We start from the raw sequence: 14,298 nt of genomic DNA, 5'->3' as shown, positions 1-14,298 counted from the left end.
GAGGAAGGGTCGGGGGCCACCACGCCCCGTGTCCTGCAGCAGCCTGGGAGCGGTGGCAGCCACCATAGAGCATGGCCACAGCGGCTGCACAGTGGCAGCCACCAAGCATCCTGCACTGTCCCCCAAAGCATCCCAATGTTGCACCACTACAGCCATCACCCCTCAGCTCCACGCAAGTGAATCCACTTGGCAAAGGGTTTATTGAAGAGCCCAAAACACAGCCATGACTTCAAAAAGCCTCATAAAAATATCAAAGACCAACTGAAGTTTCATCTGCTGATGAAAAAGCAAATTCAGAGGATGAACTTGCGAAGAAACAAATAGGTTTGAAATTAAAACATACAGGCAGTAACATCCCAAGCGTAGGAAGCCAAACGAAATGACCCTCAGCAGCAGTGGGTCCAGAGGGAGGGCTCAAGGGCTCGTGGTGGCAGGTGGCTCCATGATGGGGCAGGCAAGATGATACCTTGAAGAACACTCTCCTGTCATCCAGGAAAACAAGAGGCTCTGCTCCAGCCCTTCAGTGAGCTGCGGTCTGAAAGCCATTAGACTGGGCTGCAGTCTTTCAGGTCACAGAAAATCCCCAAAACAACAATCCTTCCTAAAAAATTAACCCATCCAGAACCCACTAGGCAGCAAGAACAGTTTTAATGCTTCTGCTGATGAAAGGCAAACAACTCTGTCACCAGAGCCTGCCTTGCAAGAGCCATGAGAATAGAGCCAGGGGAACTGCCAGCCTTTTACTGCAGCTTTCCAACAAACAGCCATGGTTTTGTTCGTGTTCCTGAGAGCACCTCTCCTGCTCTGAGCCAGCATGTGTAACTCAGAGCCACTCTCTGCCACGCTAGCTTCTAACATTACACTGTAGGGTTACACTGGGCTCTGCACGTAAGTTTTCCTCAATCTCTGCTTGCAAGACACATGCTATGAAAATTGAATGAGTTATCGGCCAGGGAGAAGAAACCTCTTGTCCTGTACAACTCTGTAGCTGTAATAAGCTTTGTATGTGCCAAAACACATATCATCATCTTGACATATTCTACAAGCACAGCAGCACATTATAGACAGTTTATTCTAGCAAAGTCTGTTTTTCAGCTTCTATTTTATGTTCAGCAGCAGCGATGATCAAAGGTGACAGCAGAGTCACACAACAACTACACCCCTCAGCTGTGCGGGGGTTTCACTATATGACTATCCTGGCACTGAAAGGACAGCCCTGCACTCCTGCCGTGCATCACAGCACAGCTAGAGGTGGCTTATAAAGACTCCACAGGATCTTTTTCCACCCTTAAGACCATGTACCTCAACCATGTACATCACTGCTGTGTACAAGAAATCTTTCCAGTGGATTAGACTTACCTGACTCCTAATCGCTACTACACTGCTGAGAATCAATTTCAAAGTTCTAAGGAGCTCTCCTTCCTGCAGTAAAAAGCTCATTAAAAGAGCCAACATAGCCAATTTTTTGGTTAACAGCAGCACAGAAATTCCCTATTCAGTATCTTTAATTCTGGAAAAGGGAAAGGGTCTGTGTCCAAAATTAGCCTCTCAAGTCTATCCATTCCACATCAGGAGTGGGCTTCATACTGGTCTCAGACGTGGTTCCTCCTCCTCCTCATGGTTGGGTGGCTGCTGGGGCATTTCTTCATCTCTTGTCTCTTGCTTGTCTCTCTCTGCTTGAAGCCAGCTCTGAGGAGCTATCATTTTCTTTGGCCCATAGGGTGGAGGCCCAATTAAAGCTTCAATGTCATCGTAATTTATCACTTCTTTCTCCAGGAGGGCATTAGAGAGCTAGAAAGAGTAAACAAGATATAAAGAGGCACAGGGGTTTGAAAACAGCCTCTGAGCTGATCTGAACTCCCCCTGCCAGCTCAACGAAGATGTCAGTATCTGGACCCTGACTACCACAGCACAGATGGTGGGACCCCAGAGCCTGCAGAACTCACTTTAGTTCTCCACCTTTCATGAAAGCGTATTTGTCCAGGAATACACAGCATGACTGGAGGAAATCAAGCAAGCTCTAGCGAATGATTTCTCAAGTCAGAACTCCAGGAATAACTGAAGACAAGCGCTTCCTGCCACTGTCACTGCACCTATGGATCTGCCTAAGATGCAAAGTAGCAGCGCAGGAGACCACGGTCAGACCCACTCCCCTCCAATGTTCACACAGTGACAACAAAGAGCTGTCTGTTCCTGCAGGCGTGGGCTGAAGGTCATCAGAAGTTCCTCTCCAGCAAAGCTGAATGCTCTGGCCTCTCTGCCAGCAGAAGGGCTGCACTTGAGCAGGAGGTGGCTGTCAAATGTGGAACTGCTCAGCTCTGCTGACAAGATGCGATACGCTGGCCTGGCAACCAAAATGTTCACCCTGTAGATACTTTGGCTTAACTTGAAAGTTTTTCTGTGATGAGCCTCTAGCAAACATCTGACTGCTGTTAAATGAAAGCAACAGAACAGAGGAGGCCTGCAGAGAAGAAACCCCCCTAACAGGGCTTGCCTTCAGAGTGCTCCCTGGGCACTGTCCTGCGGACAGGGCTGAGATACAGCCAACAGCAGGGTGCCTAAGCAAGCCTGCTCTGGCTACCTTACTACGCACAGAAGGTCTGCAGTTGTGTAGCTGAAGGGGTTCTTGCTGTTGTCATTGTTCTTGTTTGTTTAAAAAGAAGATTTTAACAAAATAATTGCTTTGTTTGCAAAACATGCAACACCAAGTTGACTGCTGGTTATTTTGGATGTTATGGGTCAGACTTCTGAAGGAAAGATCAAGTAGATACACAGGGTGCTGCAACCCAAGTGTGGCTCAGCCCAGAGCGATGGGTACAGAGCTCCTGTTGAGCTGGTGGACACATGCCAAGGTGACTGGAGAGTGGACTATCAGGACAGAGAGGGGAGGAGGCAAAGCTCTACCTCTGCAACAAGAATTCCTTGTTATACCACGTATCCAGGAGCTGGCAGGTGAAAACTGCCTGGAGTCCCCAGAAAGCATGAACCAACACCAGTCAGCCAAGGTGATAGGTCCTATATTCTTTTCATCAAAGCCAGAAACTGCCCACCCTATTTCTGTGCCCCTACAGGACTTGGAAGGATGAGCTGCTCCTGCATTTGTGAGCTTCACAAGAACAGTCAGTCTGCCCTACAGGAAATAACACTGCAAAGAGGCTAGCAGAGAAGTGCAGGTGAGGGGGACAGATTCCAGCACTGATCACTTCCACAGAGCACTCCTACTCCTCTACCCTGCAAATACCAGCTGGTATCTAGAGGCAGATTACTTACTGTTGGAAGAGCTCACATTCCTCCCTGCACCTGCTCCTGATCTGGGGCATCTGCAATACTTGCTTGTTCACACCATGACCCCCAGCATTCCCTCTACAAGACTTTGTAGGACCACAGAGACAGTGCAACAGCTGAGCTTGAGAGCACAGAAAGTAGCAAGGCAAAGACATAACAGGTGAAAAACCCAAAACCACCCTTCCCCTCCCTCCCCTCCAACTTACTATTTGTAGCTTGTCCCTGTTCTCCAGTAAGAGCTTTTCTGTGCGCCTGTAAGCCTGAGCCACCAGGACTTTTGCTTCCTAAAAGACAGTAAAAAGGAAGGAGACATTTGGAGTGCAACAAACACAACATAGATAATTGAGGGATACAGACTGGGACAGGCAGAAAGTGGTTCCCATCAACAGAAAATACAGACAAACCATGTGAAAAGCAGACAGAGGAATATTCAGGATATGGAACAGTGAACTCCTGCACTAGCACAACTCCCCAGTAGAGTCACAGATGGTGGGAAATGCAGTGTAATTAAGGAGGCTGTCTGGTAGCAAAAGATGCAGCTCAGCACAAATCCCAGGGAAACAAACTCACTAGAAATTCACTCCCCAATGGCTAACAGAAAAACATGAACTGTTTGGGTGCAAGTTACTTGTTTTTTTCCACGGAGATGCAAAAGTGAAGAACAAAACCAGGAATGTGTAACCAAGGGTGGCCTTACATGGTCCATCATCTGCTGAAGTCCCTGGCTGAAGGGGCGCCGACCAATTCCAGCTGCACTATCCAGGTCTGGGAAGGAGACCTGCCCAATGCTGGGCACCATTCCGTACTGCTTCACCATGGAGTAGGCTATCTTGGTCACTTTCTTCAGATCATCCTGTGCTCCTAGGCAAGAGAGACAGACAGTGCCCGCCAGCTTTGAACTGAGTGCAAGAGAATCACATCCCCCACAAACACAAATTCTGCTAGTTAAGAGACCAGAGGACCCAGAGGAGCCCGTGGACGTGAACGCCTCACCTGCTGATGGACCTTTCTACATGTACTGCAGGACCCATGCATGACTGACTGATCTACTGGAAACTAGCTTATGTGGAGTGTTCCTGCTACGGCAGGGGGATTGGACTAGATGATCTTTTGAGGTCCCTTCCAATTCCTAATGTTCTGTGATTCTGTGAGTGCTTACCTGTCGCTGCCACCCCATTTGGATATAACTAGCTGGAAACATGGCACAGAAAGCTCTAGGCCCTCCCATGAGTTAAGGGTCTCACTGGGTAATTCCATCTGTGGCCTTAGGCTTTGGGACAAGTATAAGACAACACAGTGGCAACCAACAACAAAAGACCTCCATGCTCACAAATGCAAGCCCAAGATCAAATCATGCAATCTGACATTTCTTCTTGGTGTGGGAAACCTTCATCTCTTGCTCAACTCACCCTTGGACAGAGCAAGCACAAGTTCAGGATGTCTTAGCACAATCTCCGGGGTCTGTGCCAGGTCTGGCTCCTCACCTGTAGTGACTTTGTTAAAGGTGATGGCCTCGGACACTCTCCCTCCCAGTGCCATACACATTCTCTCCATCAGCTGTTCCTTTGTGAAGAGGTACTGCTCTCTTGGAAGGATCTGAGCGAATCCCAGAGCGGCGTTTGTTCGAGGGGCTATGGAAACCTGCAACACAGAGCAACTCTGTTCAGAGAGCAAAAGAGTTCCCAACTACAGCAGCAGAAAGTGAACAGGAAGAGGTCTGCATTCCCAGTGAAATCTGTGCAAAGCTATGAGGCAGGCTGGCCTACAGAGATATCACCAAGGACTGCAGTATGTTACCATTCCTTTACTGAAAGCTCTGCCTCACAGCTTCAGACATAAGCTTTCTACCACTTTCTGCTCAAGAAATGGAAAGGAAATTGTCCTCAATAGCAAGCCAGTGAAATCCTGAGATTTAGGAGTTGCTTTGGAGAGTATAAACCAAACAGTTCACTTCACTGTTCCAGAATCACTGAGATTACCTGGAGAAAGACAGGATGTCTTCAGAAAAGTAAGGGCCATTTCCCATATGGATTAAAAGAGGGTAATTAACAACAGTTCAGCTCATACAATAGGTCATTCAGAATTAATTTGCTGCTGGTGAGGAGCCAAGGAGCTGTCTCCCTTGTAGTTTCCACTCCCCAGTCCTGGAAGTGTCAAGGCTTTTTGAGGAGGAGATGTGCATGGGAAAGAACACACCCTGGGGTGCCAAAGACAGGCCTTTCCCTGCAGAGATCTTTTTCAACCTAAATTACTCTATATTAACCCTTTATTTTGCTGCAGTATTCACAGCTCCAAGCTCAAGGAGGCCAGCAGCAGAGAAAGCAATCGGCAAATCTCAAGAGAGGAGAAGCCCAAAGGACTTATCTTCACACCCAGTGACAGGCTTCTTTACACAAGAACTGGTAGTGTAGCTACCTTCGTCACAGCTTCAGTGTGCTCCAGCAGCCAGCCAACCAGTGCATGGCCTGATTCGTGGAATGCCACAACCTTCCTCTCTTCTGGTGACAGGATCTGACTTCTTTTGGCAGTGCCTATAGGAACACAGGCAACGATTTGATGAGATTGCCAGCAATAGGTGCAACCAGCAGGGCATAATCTTGTGCTCAAGCTAGCGCAGTCTGGGGCTAACTACCAGTAAAAAAAAAAAATCACACTGCGCTCTTGCATAAGGAGAAGCAGTAAAAAGCCCTTCAGTTACATGCTGTGGAAGAGGTGCTCTCTTCCCCTGCAGCAGAAAGCAACCCATGCCTGGATTGCTTGAAAATACTGGAAGAAACTTTTCCCCCCTTTCCTCCTTACAACAGACTTAATAATTTGACAAATAATTTAACATTTGATTAGCTCACAGCTCTAGAACACAAAGCTCTGTTCTGTTCCCAGCTGTGCCAAAAGCATGTCACAGTGTATCTCTGCCCAGGGACAGATCTGCAACAAGTTCTCCTACCATTTGGAAAAACAAAAAAAAAAACCAAACCAACAAAACCCAAAACAGAGACTAGCTATAGTATCATACTGATTTCGCCGTATGGTCTTTCTGTCCCTTAGGCAGAACATGAGAGAAACAGGATGTTGCATTATATATAAGGTTCCAGTTGAGATTCTTGTGCATGATGAGTGTTCAAATCAGCAAAAGACCAAGAGTATATATATATATATATATATAAAAAAAAAATAATCTCTCTCCAGACCCTGGAAACATCTCTGATCACACACGGCATGCTCCGCATGAGCTTATTTCCAAGCTCCTGAGGACGAGCAAATTAAGCCATAACTCTCAATACTTCCTCCAAAAAGGTGATTTTCGAAAGCATTTATTTTCCAACCCAGTAGTCTGCAATGCAGAATAAGTCCAATAAGGATTAAAACATAAATGCTGAATGGAAGTAAAATTTCTAGCACATAGAAAATATGTTAACTACAGAATACCCTGCATATCAAGCACTTATTACACCTCTGCATGTTGAATGCACAAAGGTACCAGTACTTTAAAGCCAATGTCTCCAACAGTGCCAGGAGCAGCAGGGGGTAGAGCAGGCAGAGTCAAGAGCAGCATTACACCAAGCTTGCTTCATGTCTTGGAAAACAACATTCTATTAACATTAATTTTTAAACGAAGTTAAGAGCTTTATTAAACAAGGAAACAGCAAAATTAGTGAGGCAGATCTTGTAAAATTACTGCTCAGGGACCCTGGAAACCACTGTGCTCCACAAGGCAAGATGGTGATGGAATAGCAGATGAATTTTCCCAGGGAAGTTGTGAATGCTCCATCCCTGGCAGTGTTCAAGGCCAGGTTGGACAGAGCCTTGGATGATATGGTTTAGTTTGAGGTGTTCCTGCCCATGGCAGGGGGCTTGGAATTAGATGATCTTAAGGTCCTTTCCAACCCTAACTATTCTATGATTCTATAATTGCAACAACCTTGATTTTTATCAGTCAGTCCCTCGCCCTGCCTTCAGCAGTGTGTAAGCATGTGCCTGTATGTCATCTTCTGTAGAAAGATGTACATATATGTACTGCATATATATACAAACATATACATATACATACAGACACTTATATTCTGGAATCATGCCTCTTTCAGCCCACCAATGAGGGAGGGACTGTACTCTTCTCAACAGCACAGACAGTGTGCTTACAAAGATTATGTCTTTTCCTACATAAAGTTCATCTCCAGGCACGAAAGTTCTCTAAAGGCCTGTACTTACTGCATTTAGGAGACAACCCAGGAAACAACTCTGGCGCACCTTTGCTGCCCTTACACAGAGGACACAAACTCCATCAAGAAACCAGGCTCTTATACGTCTTCTAAAGACAACCCCTAAAAGCCTCTGTGCACTCAGCAGGTTTCCACCCTCACTCCCAGGAGACCTGCCGACTTACTGACTGCTTTCTGTTTCCAGACTAAAAACACAATGGGGACTACCACAGAGAGAAGTTCTTACTCCTCCCTTAGAGCAATACAAAGCTTTAAGGCTGAGAGAGCCTCTGGACTTGCAAAGCTCTCTTTTGATTCCACACCATTTATTAAAACCAGAAGCTTATAATGAAAAGCACAGTAATATCCTCGTTCTTTCAAGAAAAGCTTTTATAGCAACTGAAATGCCCTCTGGATTGTGAAACCCAGAAGCATTTCTATTACATGGCAAGGGTACATTCAATTTACAAGCCTGAAGGGTTGTTTGAGGTCTTTTAAACGTAGTGTACGGAAAATAGCCAGGTCCCAATAACATGAACGAATCCAATTCTGCAACAAAAAAGACTGTAAGGCCTCCTACGCACCACAGAGCCTTGTGGAAGCATGTCAGCTTGTCAGCAGTGAAACTGCTGAAGCCCATGCCCTGCAATGCCCCACCACATTAACCCTCTGTGGCCTCACTTGCTTTTTGTCTCTCCTTCTAAGTCTGGGGAACAAAGGCAAGGATGGAGCTCAGAAAGAAAATCCAAGTGAACCCTAGAAGTTTGGTGCTTTCTCTCCTGCAGACAAGAAATAAAGCACCTCTTTCTCCAGCTTATGAGGACTTCTGTGTTACAACTAGATTCATCTCACTGTTGACTCCTGGGAGCTGCTGGATACAGTCTGGGCTTTGTGTAAATGTGACCACAGTTACCAAACCAAATCCCCTGGAGTGCTTTGAAGAGGCAGGTGAAACTGTCAGTATTTTCTCACAGATCTCTTTAAGTGAGGAATTATTTGGGCATTTTCTGATAAAGCAAACACTCAGGACTGAATTCCAGGATCAGGAAATAACTGACCCAGTGCAAACATCCTGTTCCACACACTCTAAACAAAGCACAGAATGCCAGTCTGTTTGCCCAGGCTCCCCCCCCCGTAATGACACTGCAGCCTGGAAGCACTTAAGTGTCTGATTATGAAAACCACAGCTTGACTACAGGGCAGCTCACACTGAAACCCACCAGATTCAAATCCCTCAGGTGAAGTCAAGTGTTCTGGGAAATCTTTTTCCCTTCCCTATAATATACTGCTACAGGGTAATCTCCAGAGGTTCCTCTGCTGGCAATAGCACACGCAACAGGGAAAGGCCGACAGGATGTTTTCAGAGGGAGAACAGTAGTCTACTGTCTTTCAGTTTATTCTACCAATTCATCAAAGCCTGGGCTTTGAGACTGAACAGAAAAATCTCTGATTTCTTGCTGTTGAGGATGCGTAGCCTATTTGCTATTCATGTTTATGTAGCAGGTGTCCAGAGCAGCAAGAAAAACCCTGAGACACTTCCACTCCTTTTCTCCAAAAAACAAACCAAACCCAAACTCTTTTAAAACTAAAAAAGCCATACAGATTGTAATTCCTCTCTTTACTCTTTTACTACTGGCCATCTCCTCTGAGCTATGGGTTCAGGTTGCCTACAAATTCAGAAGACAGATCCATAAGGGGTCTTGTTTGGAGAATTGTCTGTGAGTGTAAAATCCTAAAACCTTCAGGTCAGCACTACAGGATGGAGCACAGTTAGGACCCATGTGTCTTCCTTGACTGTAATGGACTCACCTGAGCCTTCTCAAGAAGCATGGCACAGACCAATAAGACTGGAGGGAAATTAAATGCCTGGATCACTTACCTGCAATGACTCTTTCCACAGCATATTCAAAGTTGAAAGTATCGATGGATTTGTGACCTTCTCTTGCAGCATGAAGAGCAGCTTCATTACATATATTCGCTATATCAGCTCCTATAGACAAGAGTTTACGAGAATTACACTGGATTTGTTACATGACAGAGACTGCAGAGGACAAAAGAAGCAAGAACAAATCGGGACAAGGACCTAAGCAAGTGAGCTAGCCTGCACTTTTTTGCTCCCTGGGAGCAAACCTAGCCCATGGTGTTTATGTGGGATTTGAACAATGCAACTGCTTGGCAATGAAGGCTGCATTGCCACGCAGAGGACGGAGTTCAGTGATCAATAAGGAGGCTAAAGCCAAGGCTGGCTCTCAGCAACAGGGGAATGGGCAGTTTGGGCTGGCATGGGCTGCTGTTCATGCAGCGACCAGCACAACCTCTGTGTGGAAGAGAAAGAACATCTGTTCTGAGTTTGTGTGTGTGGGTGATGGTGGCGGGGGGCTGCTGAAAGAAGTCACGAAGAGGCAGTGTGCTGGGGCCTGTTAGAGGGGAAACCCAGAAAGAATATTCCAGGAACTTCAAATCAACAGCAACTTCGGAGCCCCTTGCACAGCGCTGTTTCAAACTCCCAGAGACCTACCCTGGAAACAGGCCTAGTGCAGGAGCCAGGCAGAGTTGTCCAATTTCTACTCTGACTGACAAAGTAATTCTATTCATTCCTCCTATCGCTTTCCTGGTAATACATATCAGCTTCAAGAGTTTTCCCCCTGAAGTGCAACATCTCAGCCTCGACAGCAGCTTGGATTTGGAGCATGAGCAGTTCCTCCCCTTAGGAACTGGGAACTCAGGCATTATAAAAGAGTATTTTCCTATCCTCACACCCTGCTAGTCCCAGAAGTTTCAGCAGATTGGAAATAGCCATGAACAATTGCTCATCAGAGCTCATCAGGGAGCTGGTTAGGTTCCCACTATTTCCATAGCGACAGAGAAGGCTTGAAGAAAAAGCCCTTTAGACCCAAATAGTTAAAACTAAGCAACCATGAAGCTTCAGCTTGAACTGCAGAACTAGTGCAGAAGCAGACAGAGCAGCCCCACTGGGACACAGCATGTCATACCACTGAAGCCTGGAGTCAGTTCCGCAAGGTGCTGTGAGTAGAAGCTGGCATCTTGGATCAGTTTGAGGCCCTTCAGGTGCTGCTCAAAGATCTCTTTCCTCTCCTGTAAAGAGCACAGAATACCTGAGCCCAACCAAGCCTTTGCAATGTGGCAGCGTCAGTGCTGTCCCTGGGAGGGAGTAAGGGAGGAACAGACCTCTGGCAGCTGGGACATGATGACATTGCCACCAGATGGCAGGGCTGTCCTTACAGTGTGGTGGTGCTCCAGGAGCCCTGGTAAACACCCGGCCCAAATACAGAACAGATGTACAGAGGCTTACCCTGAGTCACTGCTTTCTCTTTCTAGGCCTCTCCTAACTTTCACTCTAATCTGTCTTAACTTTTCTCTTACCATGAAAGCACTTGCAGGAAGGAGCTCTGACTGCCTCTACCTGTTTCCTCACACACTCAAACTGCAAACCTCATCTACTATACTAGCTCCTTCACCAGAGACCACTTCCTAGACAAAGGTGGGGGTGAGATGACGGCTGGCAAGTAGTCAAAGAGTGACTCATGCAGCTGGTCCAAGAGATCCTGATTGAAACAATGGTCTCAGTTGCCAGAGTTTTTCCCCTTCCTCCTTCAGGGCAGCTGCACAGTTCATGCTTCCGGTGCCAGATTCTATCAGGCATTTAAGGTATTTTAACTGAAAACTCTTGAGGACGGCAGTAAAGCACAGATGGGATAAGAAGAGCCTGTGCTGGCAAAGCAGACAGATCTTTACTGCAGCTGAGTCTACTCCCAAAACTCTATTACAAATGTCAACACAGCAGACATGGAAGACTCCTAGCAAATGGATTTAAAGCATTCAGAAGGAACAAGTCACTTAACAGGCTGCTTAAAGGAAAATGAGGAGCCTTACAAGGATAGTGAGGACAATAAACCTACAGAACAAATGGTGCTCAAGGCACATGACAATTTAAGCTCTCATTCTCACATAAGCCAACTTGCCAATTATGTGGCTCCCAATTTCCTGGAGAGAAGACACAAACATAGTTCTGCATCTGCATGGCAAAGCAAGTCTCATGGAAGAATTCACCATCAAAGCTGGTACCAGAGCAGAGACACTTAAAACCAGAAAGTGGTACTTCAGGGAAACAAGCAACTGTGTTATGAGTGTCAAGTCCTTCATCCACAGCACATAAATAAAGGCAAATAGAAGCTTACTAGCTCCGCTTTCTTCAAACTCAGCTTTTGACCCACCAATGAATGGACCACCACTGAGGACTGGGAAACCTTAGTCATCAGCATTATGGTAAGGACAGGGCAGCACATAGAATGTACCTGGAGTGTTGGAAGATCAATGAAGATATGCCTGTCCAGCCTCCCAGGTCTCATCAAAGCATTATCCAAGACATCAGCACGGTTGGTGGAAGCCAGCACTATGACATGATCTGTGGTCCCCATTCCTGTAGAAAAAACCACCAAAAATCAAAAGTGACGGTTTTCACCATGGCAGATGCTGCTTTGCAGGCTTACAAAGGGATGAGGCACAGCAGGATGCAGGGAATATTTTATGAATCTTTATCATAAAAAGCCAGAGGGTGTTTACAGCACCCTTTGGGGCAGCTGAGGCTGACAAAGTGTCCTTCTCTCCAGCTGGGAGCACAAGACAGGAAGGAACCTCACAAGTCACACAGGCCAGACTCTGGTCATCACAGATATTCTGAAATTCCCTTTCCATTTACTTAATAAATCATGGCTTAAAACTTTCCCCCCATTTCCTTTTGCCACATCTGAAAATTGCTCAAACTAGAAACCAGAACAGAACCTTTCTATTCTGGAAAGTTAGGAGATGCCTTCTCATCCCCTGGATTATGTCAATTCCTGCTCTTTTAGCTCCAGGTTGTACGAACACTGATGAAACAGCCTTTCCCTCGCAAGTATTTCTGTGCAAAGCCCTTTCAGATTTCATTTACTTTTAGCCTTCAGTCACAGGCAGCTCACCAGGATCATCCACTCAGGTTAATGCAGAAAGAGGACACAGCCTTGCCACCCTGCAAGGAGCATGTTATAGCACAATTTAATCTTTGCCTTCTCACTCATCTCTTATCACTTAAAAGACACCTGGGTATGCTGCAGACCACTGTAAAGACCAACCCTGCAGAACTTAAACCACAGACATGTAGACAGACACAAAATACAACCAAATAGCTCTGCAGTGATGATTACCATACACCAGCTCAAACCACAGTCAGAGAAGGTTTTGTCTCCAGGTCTTAAAGATGAAGGAAACACCAGGATTCAGCAGCTGCATGACAGCAGCCTGGAGTACAGAGGCATCAAAGGCAGACAGAGCTTCCCGGGGAAGCCAGAGCACTTGCATCTGGAGGAGGGCAGGAAGGGGCAAGCGGTTGTGCTGCTTGGGTGGGGACCCAGAGATCACACTGAATCACTGAACCACACTGCTTATTTATGACATTCCACCAGGTGCTCACAGGCCCCTGGGTATGAGTCACCTGCTTACAGCAGCTTCAACAGCCCTGGCACACAGCAGCCTTCCTAGGGAAAGGACGCCTTAGTCCCATGCGCTTCCCGAGCTGCCAAGTCACACGCTGCAGAGAGGCAGCTTTATGCACATAAGCTGGGCGGGTTTCAGCTCTCTCCAGCTCCACCACAAGTGCTGCCAAATGTGTCAGCGTTCAAGAGCTCAGCAGAGAGATTAAGGTTACAGGTAAGTCAGAGGACTGGCTCTGTCAGCTTGTGCTACAGCAAGCCTCAGTTCTTCCTCCCTGCAGGATGCTGTCTAAATAAGCTCCTGGAGAGGATAAAGCCAGCCATCCTTCAAGCGTGTATTACACTGCACTTTGGAGTGTGATAAATAAGCAGGGAGACTGGCAGGCACTTGGGGGATAGCAAGCTTCATTCACACGGCAGGATTAGATGGTACAGTACATTATCTGCTTTGCAGCTGGGAAGACTCTCTTAAAATAGGTCTGACTATTAGAACAAATGAAAGAAAAACCCAGAAACACTGAGAGCATCCTCCTCACATCATCTTCTGCCCCACCTGCTCTCAAGCATGTATCCCTGTGGTGCGAAACAGTGTTCCAAGAATTCTAGTATTGCGGCCTCCAATTCATATTACAGTTCCCAATGCAACATCACCTGGCACATCACAGGACTTGGCTTTCACACGCAAAGATGCAGACTGTTCCTTTGGCTAAAATCCACCACATGGGTCACATCAACAAATGAAAAACAGCTCTGTAAATTCAGCCTAAAGAGAGCCTTTGTATCTACAGTGCCTACAAATAAAGCCACTTGAAGAGAAAAAATAAAAGGGTCTACTTGTCTACTTGAGCTGGCAAGTGTTCTGCTCACCACTGACACAGAACACTACTTTGATGGGCATCCCACCTTCATTTTCACACTGTGTAATTCTCTAACTATTTTTTCAAAAGCCTTCTGGACATCATCTGTGAACAGTATCATTAAAAGAGAGCCACCTTTGTGAGGGAGGCCTCAGAGGAGAAGCTTGCATACAGCAACAACAGCGGAGAGGTTTTGTCTCAGGACTTGAGGTGAAGAGCTGCTACCAAAAAAACCTCCTGCACTTTCACTTATGAAACACACATCAGCCCAGACTGTCAGGCTTCTCTCAAATGCATTCAGAACAGAGGAGATATTTGGGTCACATTCCTCTTCCGCTTGTTTGCGGTTTGTGAGGGAAGATTCACTATTCAACCAGGCACCTGTTTTGACAAAGACGGGAATACATGCGTCACTTTGGTTTTTAGAAACAGCTTTTGTACATACAGGCTCCCTCCAGTCCCTCCCCTTCT

At 46.4% G+C, this 14,298-nt stretch overlaps 1 protein-coding gene across 3 annotated transcripts in view; it reads right to left on the bottom strand.

The window, feature by feature from the left end:
* Positions 1-183: 183 nt before the first annotated feature.
* The window catches only part of SPG7 (SPG7 matrix AAA peptidase subunit, paraplegin), a 32,079-nt gene continuing 17,964 nt past the window's right edge, over positions 184-14,298 (bottom strand). For 2 of the 3 annotated variants that reach the window (XM_080637881.1, XM_080637883.1), the window contains 8 exons: positions 11,798-11,922; positions 10,475-10,577; positions 9,361-9,471; positions 5,701-5,816; positions 4,695-4,926; positions 3,983-4,146; positions 3,492-3,569; positions 184-1,791 (listed from right to left, as the gene is read on the bottom strand). In XM_080637881.1, the coding sequence (XP_080494007.1) occupies positions 1,582-1,791; positions 3,492-3,569; positions 3,983-4,146; positions 4,695-4,926; positions 5,701-5,816; positions 9,361-9,471; positions 10,475-10,577; positions 11,798-11,922 (1,139 nt within the window). In that variant the 3' untranslated portion in view covers positions 184-1,581. The remainder of the gene's footprint in view (positions 1,792-3,491; positions 3,570-3,982; positions 4,147-4,694; positions 4,927-5,700; positions 5,817-9,360; positions 9,472-10,474; positions 10,578-11,797; positions 11,923-14,298) is intronic. The other variant, XM_080637882.1, reaches the window with a different exon arrangement.

The sequence above is a fragment of the Psittacula echo genome (assembly GCF_963264785.1).
Source record: "Psittacula echo genome assembly, chromosome: Z".
Taxonomy (NCBI): Eukaryota; Metazoa; Chordata; class Aves; order Psittaciformes; family Psittacidae; genus Psittacula; species Psittacula echo.
Note: the sequence above shows the minus strand (reverse complement) of the source record. Positions and strands in the feature narration are given on the sequence as shown.